Below are 26,203 nucleotides of genomic sequence, written 5' to 3' on the forward strand. Positions count from 1 at the left end.
ACTATATTTATTTGTGAATTTTGACGTATATTTTTTATTTGTTTTCATATTTTCCCTTTTTATTAAAAAATTACTCATTTTCGAGATTTGTCGAAAAATATAAAAAAATTTAAAAAAAATTGTAGATCTAAATGTTACTATATTTATTTGTGAACTTTTAGCGTTAATTTATATTTTTCCCCCCATATTTTTCATAATTTTTATTAATCAATTACTCATTTTCGAGATTTATCAAAAAATAAAAATAAAATTAAAAAATCCAAATGTTAGATTTAAGGTTACTATATTTATTTGTGAATTTTTGGCGTTAATTTTATATTTTGTTTCATATTTTTTCTATTTTTTATTAATCAATTACTCATTTTCGGGATTTACCGCAATAATAAAAATTAAACAAAATTGTTAAAAATGGGTCGGATAGTGAATTAAAAGGAGCTGATTTATGGGTCGGATTAGGTGTTTACGAGTCCGAATATTTTTCCATTTTCATATAAATGTTATGTGGTAAGGTCAAAATGACATGACAATTCCATGTGGCATTTAAAGAAATGAAAAATGAGTTGGATATGTCCAACATGGCAACTAATGCCCATAAGGGCATATTTGGACCAAAAGTTGGATGGCGAGGGCATGAGTGAACCAAACTTTAAACGGAGGGTAAATCTAGACCTTTTTAAATAGTTTAGGGGCATATTTGATCTTTTTCCCTAGAATTATTAATAAGTATTAATTTTAAATAAATTAAAAAAATAGGGACAAATAAAGTTTAATGGAAAGTATATAAAAATTAAAAAATAAATAAAATCATCTTGTCATTAGAGTAATACTTTTAAGTCAAATAGTCAATTATTATTATTTTAGGATAATGCACAAGTACCCCCTCAACCAATGCCCAAAATTTCAGAGACACATTTATACTATACTAAGGTTCTATTACCCTCCTGAATTTATTTTATTAATAATTTTCTACCCTTTTTGGCCTACGTGACACCATTTTGTGAGTTCAACGCCGGCTGACTTTTTTTTTTCAAGCTAGTGTCATGTAGGCCGAAAAGGGATAAAAAATTAGTTATAAAGTAAGTTCAGGGGTAATAGGAACTTACTATAATATAAGTGTGTATCTGAAATTTCGGACATAGATTGAGGGATACTTGTGCATTTTCCCTTACTTTTATATTAAGAGAATTTCGAAAATACTATCTTCAAATTTTAAAACTCAGCCAAAATCAACTAGAAATTCATATGAAAAGTGGAATTCTCAAAATCAAAAGTTAGATAACTATTTTATTTTTATTCTAAATTAAAATATTATAAAATATTTTTTTTTAAAAAAAGAAATATTAATAGTAGTCATGTAATATTTAGATAATTTGTTATCAATCAAAATAGAAGACAAAAAATGATTCTTTCCATTCTTAAAAAAACATGGATTGTTTTGGAAACATTTATTTATTATTGAAATTTAATTCATTGAGTGTAGGGGTTACTAATAAGGATTTTAAAAACGTAATAATTTCTAGTATTGACAGTAAGTTAATCACTTTTTATAAAAATAGATATATTTTGTTCCTTAGTATACTTTGTATGAGTCATTATTTATTATGGTCCAACTGGAAATTAAGGTAATACAATTCCAAATTTAGTAGATGAAAATAATTAAAAATAAAATTTAGACGCATAGTTAACTATGGGATGGGAGCCACAATTAAAGTATAATTTTAAGATATAGGTATGAATCATACAATATGTAATTTTGTATATGAAGATTATGTTGAAAATTGCGTAAAGATAAAATTGAAATAATGAAATTAATCTTTGATTTTGTCATTCATGTCCATCATTAACAAGAATTTGCATATTATTCTCTCATGATTATTATTTAACTAGGTAAATTATTTACGCTTTATACAGAATTAGACTATTTTATTAAATTTACATATGATTATTCGGTAATATGTCCTACAGTAAATGATTAAGTTTCATGAAAAATGAGAAATGAAAAAGGTTCATAAGAAGTTTAATTAATGTATTTCAATTCAATTCCTCTATAGCAAAAATAAACAGAAATAAAAGTGTTGTTCACAAAAAAAACCAAATGTAATAAATTCAACCATTTCAACAATGTTATGAGTTGTGGAATTAAAGGTGCAAGAGTAGTAACTTGACATTGCAATCAAAATCAATTTTCTTTGTTTATACGAAGAAACCTGTAGAAAAGAACAAAAGAGAATATCAATTTTCAATCATCTTCTGTGTAACTTTTAACAAAGTTAAAAGAAAAAAGTCACAAAAATAACAAAAAAAGTTGTCATACTTACATGACTCACTACGACTTGTAGTAAAGATTAAGCTCCATGAAATAGGAGGATGAAAACTTTTAGAAATGAAACAAACTTCATAAGAAGCTTAATGAATGTAATTGAATTCAACTATCCAACTGAAAAAACCTTCAAATAATAGTGGCAGCATATCCCTATATTCATAGATAACAGAGGTAGTGTGAATAAAATGTATTGTGCCTTATCGAAAACGCCACAACTCTTTGGAAGTTGCAACCATTTGGAAGGTCACAACCTCTCTTAAAAATCACAATTTTCATAAAAGTCGCAACTCTTCATAAAAGTCATAACTTTTCAGAAAAATTATAACTTTTGATATAAAAGTTGCAACTCTTCATAAAAGTCGTAACTATTCATAAAAATCACAATTTTTCACAAAAGTCACAAATTTTCATTAAAATCGCAACTCTTCATAAAAGTCACAATTTTTCTTGAAAGGGGAAGGCTAGTTTTGAAAATAAATAAATTTAAAAGAAAATTCTGGTTTGTGGTGGTGCCACGTAGGCGGGCCTAATGTTTTCTTTTTTTTTATATATATATATATATATATGATTTGTTTTTAAAAAATTGACATTATTTAATGCATACTATATTACATAAGTCGATATATACGTTGTAACACGTGTAATAACGTATTTTTCCTACTCAGCATTATCAAATGTCACATAAGTTTGGTCAATGGTTAGAGAGATGTAAAATAGTGACAAATTGATAAGTAGAAAGGTCCAACTTACAAACGGAACCAAGTACACGTCATTCTGCATATATAAAAACACACTGCCCATAAAAATAATGTTAATTAAGTTTTTCAAAAAGTTGTTGAAATTTACAACATTTTTGTAGGGTCATTTTCTTCCATTCATATATTAAAAGTGCTCGAAACAGGCACAGGAAAATGTAAAGAAGACATCATATGAAGCTCTAAGAACTTCACTTATTCAGTACAGTTCAACCATCAAACACTTAGCTTTGGTCGAAAATCAGAATCCACAACTAGTCTTGTAAATTCATCAGTGCAAGCCATTCGAATACGCTCTGGAGTGGCTGGATTATCAAGAGGGAACCAGTCGTTATAACCAGCTTCCATCCTTGCAGATTTTATGGCATTCTTGATGGCGAAAAAGACAGATGAAGCAAGAAAGAAGGGTGGTTCCCCTACTGCTTTAGAAAAATGGATAGCCTTGGCGTTTGGGGCATTCTGTTGGCAAATGTCAAGCAGATTGTTAATGGCAAAGTCAAGATACAGATGCATGTTAATGGCAGAGTCAAGATATGGTGCGCAGATGCATATGGAGATAGCAGTGAAACTTACTTTCAAAAGAGAGACATTAAATTTGGAAGGCACATCATTCAAAGTTGGGATCTTGTAACTTCCAGGTCCAGATGTGAATAAGTATCCAGGTGAAATCCACTTGTGTGCTTTATCGCCCCATTTTAGCTCTTCTAATGCAAACCATCCCAGACCCTGTAGAAAACCTCCTTCTACCTGCATCAAGTGTGTAAGGGGTATGCACGAATGTTAGCAAAGCTCCATTTCAGATGATCCTGTGAGATAGAGGTTCTAGTTCTATCTAAATATAGACAAAACTGCAAGTCCGCAAAAGAGGGAGGTAATGGCGTTCTACAAAATGTATCCAAGTCATCTTTGTAGATATCAGCACATTCCGGAAAAAGAACAAAATGAAGATCTGATAATCCCTGTCAAGCTCAGTACATTGTACAAACAAATGGAGACCTTCTCTAATCGGATCTCTGTTCTTTCTTCTTGTTTACCATTCAAAATGAAGATTACTCATACATTACCTAAACGTTGATAGATCTGGAAAAAGCCATAACTTGCAGCTTCAATCATCAATAACTTCAGCATTTACTAATTGATAGTATACTTTTAAATTCATACAGTTAAATTATTTCATCAAACAGACCAGTTAAACAAATGACAAAAATCAAAATGTATACATAAACAGTACAGAGAGAACAACAATGACCTGTCCAACATCAATCGCTGGATTGAGGGAGAACCCAACATCTACGAGAAGATCTGCTCGCCTAGTATGGAAATCGCCTGTCAATGTGTCGATTTCTACTTCAGAAAATGAAGCACCACTGGTGTAGTACCTAAATACATTGCCTTTTCCAGATTTCCAATCAAAGCCAATATCAGGTGTAACGAAGAACCCATGAGCAGAAAGGTCTATTCTCTCCATGTAGCACGCACTGACAAGCTGATAGTCAATCAAAGACAAGACATGTGGTTAGTCGTCAATGTAGCTCTTTTATCATCATGATTCATGACAGCTGTAGAAGAAGGCAGTGCAAATTTCAGAGTCAAGTTTTGAGGTAGAAACACAATTTAAGTCAGATAAATAAAGAATTATGCTCTGATGATAAAGGGGAGATATAAAAAAACATGCATAATAATTCATCAGGGCTTGGTAATAGTACAGTGTAACCACACAAGAACATGCCATGTAAAGAAATTTTAGCAGCCAGAAGCTTTATTCGAAAGTGAAATATACCAGAAAATCCTTATGCTCCATTACCAAAAATCTTTCATGGTATAGAATAGTGAATTCCTAGTCTGTCCTCTTTTTTCAAGAAATTTCGATTTGAGTTTCTGATAGAGAAATGATTTTTTGTACTTCTGCTGCTTCTTTCTCTGGACTACTTTGGACTGTTCATCATTTTGGACTCCCTACCTCAAGGTAGTACACTCTACCCCTCCCCAGACCCCACTATGGGACTACACCAGGTATGTTGTTGTAGTATAGATCAACGGATTTTGGGCCGGACTCAACCCCAAAAGTTAGCTCATGAGATGAGGATTGTCCAAGACCATACAAAGAGACCAATTTTTCCTCATCCCACCAATGTGGAACTCAACAATTCCCAAGAAAATGATGTGATATACTCTATCTTTGATCTTGCATCAGGTATGGGATTTCTTTTCAGAGCCTTAACTTTTTACTGCCTTGTAAACTAAAACTTTACGCAACTAAACAAAGACTGCTGGCATTACTAAATCTAAAATCCATGTTATGAAAAAACTCCCGTCATCCAGCCTTTTCTATGATCTTGTGACTAGGAGTGTCATGATTCAGCAATATTTTGTTTCACCATCCACTAACATATCTATACCACTCTCTTTGGCTACAATATCCATGTGTTAAGTCCTCCATCAGCTTCCGTACTCACTGCATCTTATACAAAATACTATCTGCCGTCCTAGATGGGTAAGTCCCATGAAAAGGAATTTAGCAGGCAAATTTCACCATCTTCTCCAACTGTGATAAGACAAATCATAGACTCCGCACATCATTTTTTGCTGGTTTTCAGGACTCTTCTTCAAAATCATGCCATTGTAGAGTAGAAAAGTAGAAAGGTGAATAATGCATATCATTCAAAGATTTATGAATCGAGTAAAATTACTTTCCATCAAATTGGTATTAGAGCCAGGCCCCCATATTAAATTGCTCGCGCTCTAGATGTCTAGCCGTGGGTGAGCAGAGGTTTGAAGAGTCCTACATCGGTAATGGGAAGGGAATTTAGACTCATGCATGGTCTTGTGCAATCCTCAACTCTTGCAATAAGCTAGGCCCAACGTCCATTTCTTTAACAGTTGGCAAAGGCAGATCTTACCCTTTTTTAGTTTTTGAAAGTCAGAAGGGGAATATCACATCTTTGCATCCACTGCTTAAGAAGTGTTGCACTGTGAACTGCCGATAAGGAGGTTACTGTATTTATTTCAAGAAACTAGGGGAAACATTGTAGGGTTGGGACAATTAAATAATTTGAAGGTGGAAGGAAGGTGTGTTAAGGCATATGCATATATCGCTCTCTATCTGAAAGATGAAGTCAGATTATCTCTTAAACATAGGAAGATCAAGCAAAATGGAGAAAAGGAAGACTAGGAAACAGAAACTAAACAGACAATATAATAAGGTTGATCACAAGCCACAACTGAATTGACAACAGCCTTCATGTTTTCTCTTTAATTAATATCATTTATGGTACCTATCAGGCCATTAAATTGAAGAGATTAACAAGAAATTCATATTAATAATTTCCTACCATCCTTGTCCGCGCATAAGTCATCAACATATTCTCAATGACAGACAGGGAAGTAAACCGGAATAGAAATGAAATAACATTAACTCAAAATAGAAAAGATTATTTAAAATCCAGGACAAAAGGAGAACCTCTGCAAAAGAGCTGAAGTTATTCTTGGATGCAATAGGTTCCATCCGTGCTTTTAGTTGCTCACATGCATCCAGTACTGCAGCTCCATACAGGTCAGAACTTACAGAAGCAGCTGTTGCCGAGGCATTTGGAACCTGGATTGGCGAAAAAAGCAGATGAGACGAGCAATAATTTTCATAAAGCGAATAACAAAAATGGTATGCAACACAAGGATTTTGAATAAAATTTGATGTGCTATGAAGAATTTCCCGCCCCTCTCCCGATCCAAGGAACAAAGCACCGTTGATCCAAGGAAGGTCAATGCCTTCTCTGAAGATAATTATATACTTCAAAAGTTTCAGGTTGCCAGTAAAGGCAGTGACAAAGCTCAAAATATTAAGAAACTGAATCAAATTTAGAATATGTTCAAGTTCTAATATTGGTTATTCAACTTCTTGTTTAGTTCTCATCGCCATCTAGAACATTCTTAAATCTCTCTCATCACAGTATAATTTTAGAATCAAAATAAGTGTTAAGTCACATGATTCCCAGTTTCTTCACCAATAGAAAATTAGAACTTCAAACAATGATATACTGTTATTTGTCTCACACCCAATACCTTGTCAGTACTTGTCTCTGAAATGAACACTGCATTTAGAGGGATATTAAAGGAAGATGCAGCAATCTGGGCAAGCTTCGTATGCAAACCTTGGCCCATCTCCACACCCCCATGAGTGACTAACACAGTTCCATCTGTGTAAACTTGAATAAGAGAACCTGCCTGTAGTGAATCAGTCAGTGAATAACCAACATAGATCTTTAGGATTATACTTTATCATAAAATAAATATATGAAACACTCAGCATGGAACGAAGTATAGCTTGGGTTGGTCAGCAGACCTTTGCTGAAAGCAGTGTCCAGATAAAATAAAGGCAATGTAATTGGCAATATGATTAATACCCTCATTTACACAAAGGAATAGGGACCTATGTGGGAAATCTAGGTTGTACAGCAAAGACACCAACTTACCTGGTTAACAAACTTTGTTGTGAAAGATATCCCAAGGTTGGTTGGCACCATGGCAATACCTCGCTTTTTCCATCGATTATGTCGATTGAAATTTTCAACTTCTTTTTGAGCATTAATGAAGTCACAAGAAGATTTCAGTTCATTCCAGACTCTCCCTAAGTTGCAGTCTTCAACTTTCTGACCATAATATAAGATTGATCCTTTACTGACAAAATTCATTTCCTGGTGAAAAAGAGAAACAATTTGTATATATGACCTGTGAGACTAAAGAAAGCAACGGACTATGAAGCAGCTGACGTGCAGCTCACAGGAAGAAAGACTAGTTAGAAAATCATTAGAAGCACAAGGCATACCCTTATTTCTTCAGGGATTTTGTTAACTTTCAGGCCAATCCTCTCAATCCAATTCTCAACCATTAGCATAACCTGTGGGGCCCCAAATCCTCTAAAAGCTGTATTACTAGGAAGATTAGTGAAGCAGACATTTCCATAAACCCTCATATTTGGTATGTCATACGCATTGTTCGCTTGGAGCATAGCACCTTCAAGTACAGTAAGTGATAGATCTAACGAATTTCCACCATTATTGTATATACGAAGATCAAAGGCAAGCACCTTCCCTTCATTTGTAAAACCAACCTAAGAATAAGAAAGGAGTAGTCACATTTTTCATCCAATCCAAAAGAAAATGCCCTTCCTCTGTTTCATTTTATCTGGACCAGTTTGGCTGCGTACGGAGTTTAAGAAAGACAAACTTTTGAAACTAGTGGACTGAAACACGCCATGACGTATGCATGGCTATAAAATCATGTCATAGAGGGTAAAATGAGAAGCTTAAAATAAAATTATTTCCAATAAATGCCTAAAGAACTCTTATCTGTTTATGCTGCTCAACAATTCAATGTCTTTCCGTAAATTGGAAGGAATAAATATTCGTCCATCAAGACATATATGACACACTTACCATTTTGACACACCCAAATAACAAAAAATTGTTCACCAGTACACAAATTTAATTTAAACCACGATATCATGCGTTCCCCAGAAACGCATGAGAATAAATACTGCAGAAGTGAATGTGTTAAACAAACTTTCCCATGCCATACAAATGGCGCATAGAATGGGACTAGCAGTGTATAGCATGATCACAAACTCATCTACTTACCTTGTACTTCCCAAAAAAGCTATGCCGCTGCCCAGTTATCTTCATGTCTATATCCCTATCCAGAATGAGTTTCACTGGACGATCCAACAGGTATGATGGAACAGCAACTGCAGCAGCAAGGAAAGCAGATCTACTCTCCTTGCCTCCAAATCCACCACCTATCCTTTTAGTCTTGCAAACCACTTTTGACATCGGAAGACCAAGAACGTGAGAAACATACTCCTGGTGCTTCTGAGGAGCCTGCAAAATAGACAATGATCCTCTTACAAAATTTTCAGCAGAGATATTAAATTACAGGGATGTAGCATTTTAAGCTGGTTTCACCCTAATTCATATGTCGAACCAAACCAGGCTTACAGCATAATAATGATCTGTAAAATTCTAAACAACCTTGCGGAACTAGCTAATTGAAGTCAAAGAGCACACTCATGACTAATTCTAATCTGACAATGCCAAACTTAGATAATTATAATTGATCAGACATATATATATCATGTGAGTGTGAGAAATCCAGAGCAAAATCATGAACTTTAGCAGGGAGCAATGCTATCTATAGTTAAAGATAGGTTTTGCATGATTTTTTACTGTGTAAAAAAGTAAAGAGTAGCAGTACAGAATAAGCATTTTAAAATGCATATCATGGTCAAATGTGTGCCATCTGGGCCTTCAAGAATACAAAACTATGCAGTGTATATTCTAGTGTTTTCTAACATACATTATAATCTAGTGCTTTTCGGAAATATGAGCAATTTATTAACTAAAATGACTTCCATATCAGGATTGAAGCTTTATGGAGAAGAAACGGCTGTCAATTCAATGGCCAATGGATAGCCATTACACTTATTACCATCTTTTTAAAGGGATAATCAAAAATTACATATAACCAAGCAAACAACAGGTTTTATTGGGAAAAAAGACAAACAAAGAACCCAACACCACAATTGATGTCCTATAAACCAAAATATACTTGACAAAACATGAGAAAATGACTAGATTTCTGTTGAAGTACCTGGGTAGATGAGAGCATGTGCACCTCATTCCCACTATCCACTGTCCATATTAAAGTGCCCTGAGGCTCCAAATAAAAATGTTCCTGACCACCTACCCTAACTTCTCCTTCTATAATATGGTCACATTGACCTGATTGAAAACACTGTTCAACATCACCCATATTCAGACGCCTTTCCGCATTAGGATGATAACTGTTAGCCTGTATAGCATCCTCTATTGAAAAAACTGCAGGTAGCTCTTCATACTCAACTTGAACTTTTCTAGCAGCAAGTTTTGCATTTTCATGTGTGTCAGCTACAACAACACCGATAACCTACAAAATAATAGTATTCACCCAGAAAATAATAGGCCCAAGGTCCATTTCTTTAACATGAATATTAATCTATATTAGGGTATATATATATTTAATCATGAAAACAACATCTCAGAGCGTCATACCTGACCCACACAAGTGACAAACTCCGTGGCAAAAACTTCTTCATCAGCGACAATTGCTCCAATTTTGTTGTTACTAGGTACATCTTTAGCCAAAAAGATTCCAGCAAATCCAGTAGAGGACTTGGCACCCGAATCGTCTATTGAAAGTATACGAGCATGAGGTTTTTCACTCAATACCAAAGCAGCATGCAAACAATTGGGTGGCGTTGGCCCATCGTCAAGATATTCTGCTTCTCCAGATACCTGAAAATGGTCATGTTTTCCAGCAAAAATATTAAGTAGTGATGTCGGACAAACATAGCAGATGGACAACTATTTTATCACAATGCCAGTTCCAGAATAGACAAGCAATTTCAAAATTCGTACACTATAGATATCATAATTATAGTAAAAGTTCCCTTCCCAGAAGAAAAAGCTATACCAAAGCAAAGTTAGAAGCAACAAATGGACCCAAAGTTGTTGGTAATTATTTATAAAGGAAGACAAAAATCCATTTACTAATTGGATCCAAGAATATTAAAGTGCACCAATGGTGTTTATCAATAGAAATATGTTCCTACACAAGCCAGAAACAAATAAAGTGGAAAAAACTAAAACGTGAAACCACTACCCCAAACACAATTTTTGTAAGCTAAATGTCTTAGAAGGCATTTTGCCATAGAGTCCTAATATTTTTCAGCTTTTGGAATTTATGGAGTTGGGGTTGGAGTTGTGTTTGATAATACTTTTTGTAAAGAATAGTTAGACTAATGTTCATGCTAAATGTATTTAAATTCAACTTATAGTGAAAAGTGAGTTAAAAATAGGTTATAAGGTCTTTTTTCAAGTTATGAACGTTGTTACCTGAAGCCTTGATGAAAGATGAGCCTCAGGGGAACCCACAGAATTACCCTGCTTCTTAATCTCAAAATCCTGAACTGAACTAATATATGGTTGAAGAGATGAATTTACAGCTGAAATATGTGAAGCTGGAACTTTCTCGATAAATGATGGTTGTCCATCCATTTGATGACAAACCCACAAGAAAAATTTGAAGAAGAAACTAAACGTTAATGATTTTCGGAATTCAACCATCCCACCAGGTGCATCTTCCTTCAGCGCAATTTCCTCCCCTAAAATTTTCAAAGCACCATGCAACAGCTCCTTGTTCCAATTTTTCCCGACTAAAAAATGACTAGTTTTTGATGCAGCAAATGAAAATGGAGCGACCCCACCATACACAATCAAAGCATCTGAAACTACCCATTTCCGGTGCTTCTCTTCAAGGCAGACACGCATCCCAGCATTCACAATGGCAAAATCATCATCTCTCCTATGAGATTGCTTAAATTCTTTCACAAATTCAAATGGCCTGTTCCAAGGCAATGATACTGACAGTAAAATTTCACTACTTCCGAGATCCACTTTAGAATCACCCTTGAAGAAATTTTTAGCCAAACATGTTCTGACATTTCCTTCGCAGTCCATTATACAAAACTTTGCTCCTGCTGCTATCCAAAGAGGGTTCAAATCTGATATTGGGCTTGCTGTGCAGATATTCCCGCCAACCGATGCAACGTTCCGTATTTGTGTTCCACCAAACCACTTGATCTGGTCAATGAGAGCTCGACATGATGATGTTTCATACTCGGGACGTTCGTCTCTTACCTTCTTTAATACATCCACGAGCAGTGACAATTTCACTGCAGCGCCTATTTCCAAGCTGCTATCCTCAACTCTTATATGGTTAAGTTCAGGAACATGTGCAACGGATATTAATACAGGACAGAGTATTCTTTTCAGCCTGACTTCAATTCCCACCTCTGTATTTCCAACAACTAACTTGGCATCTGGAAATCTTGCTTTTAGATCCAACACATGTTGAAGTTTTAAAGGCCTGTGCCACTTTAGTCCATTTGATCCACTCAAACTTAAATAAGTCAATTTCCTTAATAAAAGTTCTGGAGGGAAAATAAGTTCTTTGCTGGTGTATGTGGTTCCATCAGTCTCATTGTGAAATGGCTTCCAGCCACAGCCATTGCGTAAATTTTTCTCAATGCTTTCTTTTTCACTACTTCCAGCCTGCGGCCCACATGAACAAGGCTTACCTGTTGAAGGACAGATAAACTCACCAGTGCTAATGCCTTGTAAAGATGTTTTGGTGTACAATGCATTGTTAGTTTTTGCGAATACTCGAAATGCCTCAATAATTGGCCTATAACCAGTACATCGGCATAAATTTCCTGCAAGATTTTCTTCAATTTGTTCTTCTGATGGCGGTTCTTTAGATGATCGTAGCAATGCATACATGGACATCACGAAACCAGGAGTACAGAATCCACATTGTGAGCTATGCAAGCGAGCCAATGATTCCTTTAGGATGTAGTGGACATAGCAGGAGAGTCAGAAGAAAGTTGCATAAGGAAATATTTCCATCGAGCTAGATTTCTCACATGGTCACTCAAGTAATAGTTATTATTTTAGAAAGTCACTTTCTTTGTTGAAAAAACTGTAATCAGAAGAAAAGTGATTTTCTGAGATAATAATAATTATTAGTTGAGTGACCATATGAGAAATCAACCCTATTTCCATCAATAAATTTGTAGAAAAACCATGTCAAGAAAATCAGGGGACATATGAAACCAACTGTGTTACCTGAATTGGATGCAATCCAGCTTTGTTGCTCCCGATTCCCTCCACAGTGATGACATGCATCCCTTCCACAGAATATAGAGGAGCCAAGCATGCATTTATTGCATGGTGCCTAAAGAGAAATTATAGCATGAGAAACCAAATATGATTTATGTAAAATTTAGTGTTGGTCATATACTAACTCAATTGAAGAGATTACTCCAGGCCAATCAAATCAAGTAGACTTTAAGTTTACCAAATTATTGCCATTTTTTGTATTACATTATGCTTTTTATCTCTTCACTATCCATGTCTCCATTAGTTTCTCTTACTAAGTGTAACTACATTTGCCGCGGACTCATATTCCACGTCCTAAGAGAACTTCTTGCAAAGTAACAAAAGGTATTAAAATTAGCACCCAAGGATGTGGCCTAGTGGTCAATAAAGTGGGTTAAAAACCATGAGATCTAAGTTTGAAATCCAATGTTGACAAAAAAAACTAGAGGATTTAATCATTTATTCAAGTCTTGGTAGACAAATTTACCCGATACCTGTGTTGGTGAAAGGTAGCGGGGTACCCAGTGAAATTAGTTGGCGGGCACGCAAATTGGCCATGACATCAAGGAAATATGGAAATGGTATCAAAGACCAATGTACTAACAATATTATAACAAGCTATTGTTCCTGGATACAAGAATGAAGACATCTTGCACATAATTTGTCATTTCAAGTTCTGGTAGTAGGTCTCTTATTATTGGTGGTTGGTGTTTTCTCAAGGGAATGGGGTTTATATACCAGCCAAAATCTAACATAGTATTAAGGAAAAACAAGAAAGTGTATTCATTTTTGCAGAAATCATTGCTACCCATTTAGTCATGCATAAACCCACGCCCAAGCACAAAAGGACCAACACAGACTTATTAGAGACACAGATAAAAAGAGACTCACACGCATTTCTTCGAATTCTGATCAAAATAAGAAACCATGACAGTGCATGCCCCACAGCCACCTTGGCCACAGCCTAGCTTGGTACCTGTCAGGCCTATCTCTATACAGCCAAAGAAAGAGAAACTTCAAAGAAACCACCAGAATGGAACAGAGAGAGATCATAGAAATCCAGATCAATTATCAGAACAGAAATAGAAACTACAAATTCCTGAACAGTTGGACAGAGGATATAGGCTAAGAAGTGTAGTGAGTTCCGACGACAAGGAAAAAACATATCCATTCAAAATTATGGATCCAACAACTTGAAAATAGACATACAGTGTATAAGTGCAGGTTGTTTAACTTACTATTATTAAAGGGAAAATACAAATACATTGATAGCTAAACCAGCAAGCCACAAACACTTAAGAACATGGAGATAGAATTATATAGATAATATTTGATTCTAATAGATAGAGAAGTATGAAAAGGAAGAAAATGGTTATTCAAATTTTGAAATATATGTATTAAATAATAAAGGTCATAAGATTAGAGCAAAAGCAATTTATTAAGTCAGAAGTAAAACTACAGAAATTTAATTAACTACACATGCACTGAGATGAATGTGTCAATTTTTATGAAATTATAAAGAGAGTGAGAGAGATGAGAGAAAAATAAAGACCGAACATTTGAACAAGAGAGGACACTGTGGCAAAGAAATGAGCATCAAAAGAAATTATAAACACTAGAACCATGAAGATTTACTAAAGTCGCATCCACATATGAGAGATCGTTGACATCTACAGATGCATGTAATGGGCCATTCAACTATGCTCAAATCAAGAAGCTACAAGGACTTCTTTGTTAGAAAGTGGTTTGGACTTTTAAACACAGATCAGATAATATTTGTACACTATTAATCTAAAAGATAAACACATGCTTTTCTGTAAAGATGACGATTTAATTGGAAAACAGAATTTAAACCGAGAAATCCCTGAGGGTCTGCAGCACACAGTTCGAAACACAGAAAAGGCCTGTCACTTAACTTCTGTTTTCCTTTATATTTCATAGCTATGCGTGAGCGGAACTTTGCACCCCTAAACATGCATAATTTACGAGCCAACTGCAGAAAGCTAGATTACAAAAGCTGCATTACAGTGATGCAGACGATCGCAGTTTCAAAAACGAATTCTCTCCAAAGGTTAGATTGTACAGAAGAGAGTGATTTCCACTCAGTTCATGAATATTTCCTATCTATAATAATATTTTTTTCGTTAAACTATTTCTCTACTTGTTAGCATTGAACTATGTCTTTAGCTCTGTCAAGTAAACTTAAAATTCCTTCTAGGCCAGTGAAGTAACAGAAATCCAGAATCCTTTGAAGGAGTTAGATTTACACTTTAACACAAATATACCAAATGAACATGTTCATTGGAGTCAAACAAATACAGGAACTCACAGCTACCCACTTGAACTTAACATAAGCCAGGTAAATCCTTTGACAAAAAATTATACTATTAAAAAGTGTTTACTTCTATATATTTATATTTTGAAATACGATAGTAAAAATTCTGGTTCCGCCATTACTCAGCTCTCCACAAGAGTTTGAATGGCTGATAGTAACATAATGTATTGTATTTATGAATTGCTCACCTAAGATCTTCCAATTTATTGATTGATTACATAATATCAGAAAAGGGCTTCATGTTGTTTTGGATCTGTTATTTCGTAATAGGCAATTTCGTGTCACCGCAACCATAGGAGGAGGCGGAGTAACTTTTCCGTCCGAACCAGCTCCGGCGCGCCACCCGTGCAGTTCGCGTGTCCATCACGAGCCGGCGCGTGTTCCAGCTGAATTATTTGGGCCTTCATTCCCGGCGGCGTGTGCTCGTCATACAGGCGCATATTTTATTTTACTTTATTTTTATTTTTATTTATTTGAAAATTAATGTATAACTTTTTATTTTAAACTAGGTAAATTTCCTGCCTTTCGCATAGTAGTAAACTACGTCAATAATCTACTTCTTAACATTTCACAATACAAGTGTTTTTGAATTTCAAAATTAAAAGGGGCTAGTTGGGCTTGCCACCTGGCAAATATCAACTTTGAAGCATCGTGTTTGAAATCTTTATCAAACATGTATTTAACAGATTGGGCATCTGTTCTAATAAAAATAATTGATTATAAAGATCATCTTGAAATTTCAAGACGCATTTAACAATACAAAGCATTTCATGTGCTATAGTCACATATTTGCGCTGGGCTTCAGTCCATTTACCTGAATGAAAACGAATAAGATATTCATGTTTATCACGAGGGTTAACTTGTTTAAGAATTCCTCCATAACTAATATTTGAAGCATCAGTTTCAATAATTTTGGTTCATACTGAGTTAGCAAGAGTTAAACAAGATAAGGTTTTAATCCTTTGTTTAATTGCTTCTGACAAGCGTAGTAAGATTCTCAATCCAAGGGCATTTATTACCCTTTTTTAATCTATCTGTCAAATGTGCAAGATCTTTAGAAAAAATTTTATGAAAAGGGGAAATGTATTTAAACTTCCCAAAAATCTTTGTAACATAGTCCTGTCTGTTATAATATCAGGAAACTTTGACACAAAATCAAGAGATCTCTGAATAGGAGTAATTTTTCCTTGACAAACTTGATGTCCTAGAAATCGAACATCGATTTGAAATAAAATCATTTTTGATTTAGAGATAACTAAACCATTATGTATAACAATTTTCTTGAAGATCTCAAGATGCTTAATATGAGATTCAAGAGTTTTTGAATAAACTAAAATATCATCAATATAAACAATTATAAAATTCATATATGGATTAAAAATATCATTCATAATCTTCTGAAATTCAGACGGTGCGTTTTTCAAACCGAATGACATAACATTCCATTCATATTGTCCAAAAGGAACATTGAAAGCAGTTCGATAAGTATGTTCCTTAAAAATCTGAATTTGTCAATATCTTGACTTTAAATCAAATTTAGAAAATATATTAGCATCATATAACCTTGATAAAAGATCTTTTTTATTTGGAATTGGATATCTAATCCATTTTAAATTTTTGTTTAAAGTTTTATAGTTTTATAACTAACCTGGGAACACCTCTTTCTTGTTCTGCAGCTTTATTTACATAAAAAGCAGTTTAAGACCAAGGAGATTTTGAAGGCTTTATTAATCCTTTCTGTAATAAATTATCAATTTCTTTTTTACAAAAATCCACTAATTCAGCATTCATTTGGCAGGGGCGAGATTTAGTGGGAATATCATTTTCAGAAAAATTATCTTCATATGGCAGAGTAACAATATGCTTTTTCCTGTCCCAAAAAGCACTTGGATGGTCTGCACAAATGTCAGCTGCTATTTTTCCAGAATCAATTTAATTTTTTCTTGTATTTTAGCTGATCAAATAGATTCTGAAATATTCATGCTATATATTTCCATTTGTAAAAAATCAATATGTTTCTGCTTTAAATGGATGAAAGAGTTAATATCTCTAGTGATTGGTTCAATTATAAATTCAAAGTTAATGGTATGACTATTATAATTCGTTGAAAAACCTTTTGCATTTAAATTTGAAAAAGGATAGATAGCATTTATAAAAGGAATTTCGAGAATTATCGGAGGATGTAATTGATTTTTAACTAAAAAGAAAAAATGAGGAATACAGACTTTACTCTGACAAATACAAGTATTAGACAACTTGTACTTTATGTCTAAAGCATGATTAGATGCAGATTTAACAATATGAGTTGTTTTTTCAAAAAAACTTGAAGGAATTAATCCTTTCTGAATGCAATTAACATATGCACCACTATCAATCATAGCAATAGTAGTTACTTTAAAATCATTATTAACTGGAATGGTACAATTAATATACCAACGATGCGCAGTAACAATCTGCATCATTCCAAGAAAACTATTAGGTTTAGAACTAAGAGATTCATTGATCTCTTCGTCTACAACTGCCTTACCTATGTCAGTAAGATGAGTCGAAGAAATATCTTTTTCATTTTCTAACTGCGAAATTCTATGATTATTAATCATTTAGTTTTATTTTAAAGATTTAATCTTTTTTTTTTAAGTTTTCAACTTCATGTTTCAAATCATCAAGAGAAGTATCTCTGGTTTTGACAATATCTTGCCCTTTCTTTTCAAGACGAGAAAAGACTTCCTGCAAAGAATAAGGGCTAGGGTTATAATTTAAAGTTTCACTCCTTCTTTGGTTTTTCAAAAGATTTTGAAGAAGAGGTTTGAGAAGAAGTCATTTCCAAAATTTTATTTCTAAGATTTTCATCAGATTCATCTTTTAAAAGTTCAATGACATTATTAGAAGATATCATATGAAGATTGAAGTCTGTAAATTGAGACTGTAATTTATCTAAATTTGATTCTTCTATTTGAGACTGTATTTTATAAAATTCATCTTGTCCGCAGACACAAGTATCACCTGTACAATTGACACACTTATTAGTAGCATCAGATTTATCATTATCACTATTAGAAAAATCTGAACTATAACGAGAAGAACCCGAATTTGATTCGTATAAAAGCTCATAAACTTTTTCTTCTGTTGAATCATCCAATTCCAAAGCTTTAAGATTTTCTGCCTTGCAGTTTGAGGCAAGATGACCAAATTTTCCACATTTGTAACATTTGATATTCTTTAAATCTCTTTTAGAGAAATTTCTGGCAAATCTTGTTGCCTTCCTAGAAGCTTTCTTAGCTTCCTTCTTTTCTTTATATCGTTTTGAACGATGATGCTTTTTGTATTTTCTCTTTTGATCTTCTTCGAAAGAAAAAATCTTTTGATTGGGATTAAAAGGTCCTTCAATCCCAAATTGTGCACAAAAGTCTCCCAATTGAGATCTTTCTGACATTTGATTTCTCTTGATTTGTTGAGCTAGCTTAAGCTCATTACACAGATTTAATCCTTCCTGAGTACAAGTCCCTATTAATTTTCCACAAGTTAAAGTATCATAAGGAATCTCTGTATGATCCCCTCTTAGAGTTTTCTTGACTCTTTCCACAAACAAGGGAGGAAGACCATCTATAAATCTGTCTTTCCAATAACTTATTTTACTTTCTGGTAAATCCATGACCCTGCTTAGGAAGGTATCTTTATACCATTTGAATTCTCCTAAGTGTCTACACTTAAGACCATTTAGCAGAGTTCTAATAGTTTCATTTTGGTTGAAAAATCTTCCATTAAAATGTTCCAAAGTACAGGAATTTCTACAGTCTATTAAGGACCAAGAGGACCAGATAAGGATGAAAGCAAAAGGAAAAATAGTAAAACAGTAAAAATACTGTGTAAGGGGACCAGAGAAGGGACCCAGTTAGTTTATAATTTGCATATATAAGGAGCACTCTCCCTCAGATAAGAGGCATGTGCTCTTCCATAGAAATTTTAATTTTCTCTCTCTTCTCTTTCTTCTCTCTTCTCTCTTGTAAAATATTCTGTTGTGAAGAAATAATAATTCAAGCTTCAGTGTGATATCTTAGGTAATTCAAAACTATTTTTTATTATTATTCTATTTCCTTTATTGACACTGTGACTATGTCCGCCTAAATACCTTTCATATCTATATCAGATGCATGATTTCTGTCCCGGTTCTAATAATATATGTGGATCTAGTCAAGATATACTAACATATTATGAGTTCTTAAATTCTTATCATAGTCCTTGACTTGGTTCTGAGATGGAGGTACAGTCAGGTTATAAACTCTTGATAATAGCGAGCATGTGGTGTCGTAAGTCCTCGTTAGTTATTAAAGAAGGGACAATTTAAAACTCATTTAGAACTGTTATTTATCAATAGGCTTATAATCTAGACAGGCTTCATGCTTAGGTAAAAGCTTACCTACAGCCAAAGCTAAGGATAAGAGTTTAATAAAGTATAATATGTTAATATATTTTGATCGTATATTAAACTAGATGTAGATGGCCGAGCGGACTACCGCCAGCCTTGTAGATCCTGTTTAGGTGATCAATTAATTATATTTATATAAAAAAAAAGTCTATACTTTTTAATTGTCATGTAAAATAAAATCAACCAAATTAATTTTTAAAAAAAAATCTATATCTTTTAAATTGTTATATAAAATTAAAATCAAATGAATAACTTAAATTAGAAAAAGTACTAATTTACATATATGAGTGTTCGGTGCTACAATTTCTTTTAAAAAGATCTACATTTTTTAAATTGTTATATAAAATTAAAATCAAATGAATAAATTAAAATAGAAAAAGTACTAAAATTTATCAAAATCAATTTTTAATTTGATGTATGTTAGTAAACTTATCAAAAACTTTAGTTGCTTTATCTCTTTTTTTTTAGTTAACGTCTATTTTGCAATTTAAAGATCAATATAATATGGGAAAATTTTCAAAATGTTAATATTTTTACATTTAATAGAATTCATTGTCAATACTTTTAATATTTAGTAAAAATGTCAAAAAAGAAATAATTGTTAAAAACCGAAAGGAGAAATTAAGGGGAGAGAAAAATATTTTTTTAAAAATAATTGCTTAAAAGTCTTACCCGTTACAAAAATTCAAACAAAAATAAAGAACTAATTGGTAATTATTAAAATACACCAACTTCCATCTCTTTCTTCTTCTTTCACCATGTTATAAATAACACGCTTATTACCATTATTCTAAAAATTCAATATTCAATTTTTTTTAATTTTTTTTTGAAGCAGTTTATTCTATTAGAGCATATTTTGACGTTATGAAGTTATAATTTATCTTTAAAAATGTCTGAAATTTTGTGAAGTTATTTGACTATCATGTAAAGGTTATGTAGTTTATGTATTTCCTTTTAAGAAATTGTTCTAGTATTCAAAATACAATATTTATGTATTCATGATATAGGTATTCATCCATCTTACATATGTATTTTGTTTTGTTTGTTTTCAGTATCACTTTGTATACCAAATAGTTTGTATTTAGATTTAATTTCGTATTCGTCCTAATGTATACCATAAAATTTATATTTAGATTTGATTTCATATTCGTCTTATGTATACCATAAAATTTGTATTTAAATTTGATTTCGTATTCGTCCTAATGTATATCATAAAGTTTTATATATATATTTTGATTTCGTATTCATTCTCAACTATAAATAGTCAAAATACAGTTTATTTATGTATTCATTATTTGTGTATTCATCCTAATTGAATCAGTCAAATATTTTGTATTTTATTTTGCTCATTATATGTTTATACCAACTAGTTTATTTTTGATTTCGTATTCATTCACGATTTTAAATAATCAAAATACAGGTTTGTATTTAGATTATCACTTTGTAAACATAAATTTGACTACAAACTACAGAACATTCAAAATACTTTCAAATACTTTTGTGAAACAACCCAATATCTAAATGCTAATGTGGATTCTACTAAATTTGAAATATAAAAACAAATCATAAAAAAAGATCGACAAAAATTATTTTAAATACTAAAAATCTGAAATACATAAATATTTGATGAGTAAGTTAACAAACTCACATAAAAACTAAAAAAAATGACGGATAATTCACAATACATACAATTCGAAAATTCAACATAATGTGTGATTTTGAAAACAAAATCTCGCAAAATAAATGATGAATTTAAAATACATTTATCAATTGAGAGATTTCTTGATTAATTGATAGATCTAAACAAATTGTTACAAATTTTGAATAATTAGTTTTTCTTCAACAATGAAGAGAATAATGGTGAATTTTTGATTGAAAAAAAAAAGAAAAGTGAATGATGGGGATGATAAAAACTGAAAAGTTGATGAAAGAGAAAAAAAATTGAAAAATGAAAGATGAAAAATAAATTTAATGGTACTAAGCAAAAAAGTGTAAATGGGTAAATGGAGGTAGGATTTGATTCAAAGTTGGACTGTTTCGAGAAATAAAATTTGAATACAAATTATTTTCTAAAATATTGACATTTTAATATTTTCAATAATTATTTTAAAGTATAAATATTTTTACTAATTAAGTTAAGAATTTTGACTAATTTGATAATTTTTTCATATAGTTATCGATAAATGTCATATCTATTAATATTTTCATTCATGATGAATATTGGAAGTCTCGATTTGTTATCTATTTAAGTGTCATATCTCTATTTGAGGCACATGTTGGACAATTTTTTTTATTATTAATGTTAAAGAAGTTTTGACCTGATTTTTTAGAATTGTTTCTTTATTATATTGAGAGTCTTATCAATTTATAAATATCATTTTAGCTCGATATGTCCAAATATTAAGTAGGTGTATCAACTTTTAAGTTAGTTTATTTTGATGTTTGGAAATCATGTCAATTCATTTATAAAATTTGATGTAAGTTTTTCGTTAAACTTATGAATGAATTCTCTTAAATATATTTTATCAAAAGTTACTTTGGAGATGTTTACTTACTTTTACAATTTTTGTGTTGAAATCGAAACACAACTCAATATCAACCCAAAAAAAATTATGTCAAAGTTGTTTTAATCCTAGATAAGATAATATTGTATTTTTAATCTGTGTTCATGTATTAATAACATTCTCAAAATGAAATTGTTGATAGTTAGATAAATATGTAACCCAAATACGTTATTTATCTGTCCCGTTTTACAAATATATAATATTTCCTTCGTTTAAAGTTATTTGACTTATTTTGAGACACAAAATTTAAGAAAATAGTAAAAAGACTTTTGATTATTGTAATAATATATCAAATATACTAAAATATTCTTTAATCATCTTATTATCTTAAATATGTCATATAAAAAATTAAAACTAAAAAATTACTTTAAAAAATTCATTCTTTTCAAAAGTAAATTAAACAATAAGAAAGACACATTGAAACAAATGAATTAACTAATTTCAAACATGATTATATAGGAGTGCATAACCTAGTAATATTAAATAATTCAATTATGTCCTACAGATATAATTCAATTGTCAAGGCTGAAATTAGATGTCTTAAACCTAGAGCACCCTAATTTATTTTAATTTGGGGTAATTATTATTGGCTCATTTAATTATTCATTTCAATTTATTAAAGTTTAGGTGGATATATAGCTCAAATTAATTAATAAAAAAATTAAATTATTTTTTTGTTTACATAAGAAACTCAAAAAAGAATAGTTTAATAAACATATTTTTGGCACTTGTCTCTTTACTCTAAGCGGGTTAAGAACTAGATCGGGTACATAAAATTTTGAGTCCTAAACAAATTCACATATTGATTTTAATTTTTTTAATAATATTTTTTCTCTAAAAACTCATAGCACTACAAAAGAACTGTTAATTACATGGAGATTTTCCTGAATATTAATATAAAAATTTGCACGAAAATAAGATTCCTACGAATTTTCATTCTAATCTCCATAAAAGGGGGAAAAATCTCCATGTAATTAACAGTTTTCTTATATTGAAGGTGTCCAGACATAAACTAAACATAAAACATTTATTTCCTTTTAAATTGATCATAACGCTAACTAAACAAAATTATATTGACTTCTGAATGATCAAACAAAATCGAGTGACTTTAAGTGTGTGTTTGGTATAAAGGAAAACATTTTCTGGAAAATGTTTTTCAATTTTCTCATGTTTGGTTTGGGCAAAAGTTTTGGAAAATGTTTTCCAAATCAACTCAATTTCCTAAAAATTAAGGAAAATGTCTTCCCTTCAAAAATTAAGAAAACATTTTCCAAAGCTCTCCTCCAATTTCAAATTACATTTTTTTTGGGAAAACAAACATTAATTTTTTTAAAAATATTTTCAATTTTAAAATTTTATTTTTTCACCTGATCTCTGACCACCCTTCCCCTGCCCCCCTCCCCCAACACCATCCTCTCCCCAAAAAATTAATTTTGCTTTTTAAAAATATTTTCAACTCCAAATTTTTATTTTTAAGCTCCTACCTCCCCCCTCCGGGCCAGCCCCCCTACCCACCTATCAGCCCCCTCACCCCCACCTCCACCCCCCAAAAAATTAGTTTTATTTTTAAAAAATACTATCAACTTCAAATTTTTATTTTTTTACTCCTACCCCCTCCCTCTGCCCCCCTACTACCCCCCACCCCCTATCATCACCACCCAAAAAAATTGTTTTTAAAAAAATATTTTCAATTTCATAAATTATTTTGTATTCTAGTAAAAATAAAAGATATTCCTCAAAAATATTTTTCATTCATAAATCAAATACAAAATCATTTCCGGAAAATATTTTCTACTCACCACCAACCAAACATGAGAAAATAAGTTCAAAATCTACTTGTTTTTCAAAAAAACATTTTATAGGAAAACATTTTCCTTCATACCAAACACACCCTAATAGACGATACTATTAACGCAATCACAAGCATTAGTATTTCATAAAAATGAGTAGAACATACTATAAACCATTAACTAACCTCTAAGATACTCAAGAAGTGTCAAATGGGCTAATCCATCAGACAACACTTGACGAACTCCATTAACATACAAAATTGCTTCCTTTGACTCCATGAAAATTTCTTTAGCTTTGAAGATGATTGAAGGATACAAAGGTTAGTGCTATTTAAGTGTTTACTTTATAGAGGAACCATAATCATTGTACAAGGACAAAAAAGTAATTTTATCGATTATAAAAGTATTATTTAAACTATTCACTCAATAATGTCATTTGTGTTTTTCACTGATTGAGCTACGTAAAACAAAAGGTGATCAATTGAATATTTTTTATCGAAAATTTATATCTTGCATATAAAAAAGTACAATATATATATTGGTCAATTTTATTTATTTATTTCTTATCTAAATACCAAAAGATATATTTATAAAAAAAAGATTTTTTTTTAAAAAATGCTCTTATATTTCTATTTTATAGTTTAATTAATATATAAGACAACCATGGGACCATAATATTGAAAAGGGCCAAAAAAAAGATACTGTAATTTAAAAACATTTTTCACGTGTTTACTCAATAATGCTACATCTATTTCTATTTTATAATTTATAAAAGAGTCGTAATCAAAAATAAAAAAAATAATTTTATTTCATTGTAAAAATAATTATGTTTATCGAGGATATAATTTTGAGAGAAGAATACTCCATCTGTCCGGAATTGTTTGTCATGTTGTGCTTTTTGAAAGTCAATTTGATTAATTTTCAAAGTTAAATTAAATTACATTAATTCGATATTTTAAACAACAAAAAATTAGATATTCTAAAACTATATGAAAAGTACTATAAATTACAAATTTTTGCATATTAATATGATGAAAGAATACATCTTAAAATGTTAATCAAAGTTTATAGTTTGACTCTAAAAATAGATAATGGATATACATGCTCTAGTTTTTGAATGACACGACACTAATATCCCAAAAATATGACAAATGAAATATCCATATCATTTACGAAAGTTCGAAAATATGTTTATGTTTTTCCTAAAATAAAAGGAAAAGAGGTAAGTAACAGAAAAACACATATTTAGGGTTGAAACTTCCAAAATACTATTGAGCCTCGTGAGTCGTGTGACTTATTTTTCTTTTTTATTACTCCCTCTGTTTCAAAAGTAATGACCTCTTTTTTTTTTAGTCTATTTAAAAAAGAATGACCTATTTTTTTTTTTAACATTTTAATTACAGTTTTCCACGTGGTATATTTAAGGCCACAAAATCAAAGTACAATTTTGTGCATTTAATCTAACTTTAATTTAGGACTATAAAATATAAAAGTCTTATTTATACTCTTAAACTCCTTATCAAATCAAATCAGGTCATTCTTCGTAAAATAAAGAGTATTTATTTGTATTAGTTTATTTGTCCTTCGAATTTGGTTATTGTTGGTAACTTTTTACACTAATTACTATTGTATCTTGTTTGATTATTGTTTAGAATGATTTATCAGATTAACTATAGTATTCTCTCGTGAACATCTTTATTTCTCTTTATAAATTTTTGAATTATTTTTTCTTGACTCTAGAATTTATCAAAAATAATTTTTTTAACTCTAAAATAATAATAAAATTTAGGGATAAAGATCTAAAAAATATCCCAATTTTGGTTAAATTTGTTATTGCGATACTAAACTTTCACGAGGACCTATTACCTTCCGAGACTATTTAATATCGTATTTTAAGCATATATATTTATCCACATGGACATAAAAATATTGCAAAATTATAATAGTAATGTATCAACATAGACATATATATATCTTAATGCACTATTAAATAGTTCAAGGGGCAAAAAACACACTATTAAATAGTTTTAAAAAATAATATATCCTCATTAAATTTTAGTATTACAATAACAAATTTAATTAAAATTGAGATATTTTTCAAACCTTTACACCTAAAATTTATAAAGACTTTATTCTTATCAAATTTTATTAATATCATATTATACTAAATATATTATTTCGTCGTTATATTTGTGTGGCCACTCAATGATTTTAAATTTTAATTAACACATATCACTTTTGTTTTTTAAAACTATATTGTC

General features: G+C 31.4%; 1 protein-coding gene across 2 annotated transcripts; it reads right to left on the reverse strand.

Moving 5' to 3' along the window:
• Positions 1-3,123: 3,123 nt before the first annotated feature.
• LOC101252744 (xanthine dehydrogenase 1-like) lies at positions 3,124-24,284 on the reverse strand. 2 transcript variants are annotated; one of them, XM_004250903.5, is made up of 14 exons: positions 24,128-24,284; positions 13,719-13,818; positions 12,795-12,903; positions 11,004-12,512; positions 10,161-10,403; positions 9,721-10,035; positions 8,712-8,951; positions 7,901-8,185; positions 7,548-7,769; positions 7,138-7,299; positions 6,539-6,673; positions 4,328-4,564; positions 3,652-3,825; positions 3,124-3,537 (listed from the first exon to the last, which is right to left on the reverse strand). In XM_004250903.5, exons 1-14 carry the CDS (start codon positions 24,219-24,221, stop codon positions 3,295-3,297), a joined length of 4,068 nt encoding a protein of 1,355 aa, XP_004250951.2. In that variant the 5' UTR covers positions 24,222-24,284; the 3' UTR covers positions 3,124-3,294. The 2 variants fall into 2 exon arrangements, with proteins under 2 accessions (XP_004250951.2, XP_010313281.2); XM_010314979.4 differs by lacking the exon at positions 24,128-24,284 and adding an exon at positions 15,351-15,652.
• Positions 24,285-26,203: the final 1,919 nt, after the last annotated feature.

This window comes from Solanum lycopersicum, chromosome 11, assembly GCF_036512215.1.
Source record: "Solanum lycopersicum chromosome 11, SLM_r2.1".
NCBI classification, from domain to species: Eukaryota; Viridiplantae; Streptophyta; class Magnoliopsida; order Solanales; family Solanaceae; genus Solanum; species Solanum lycopersicum.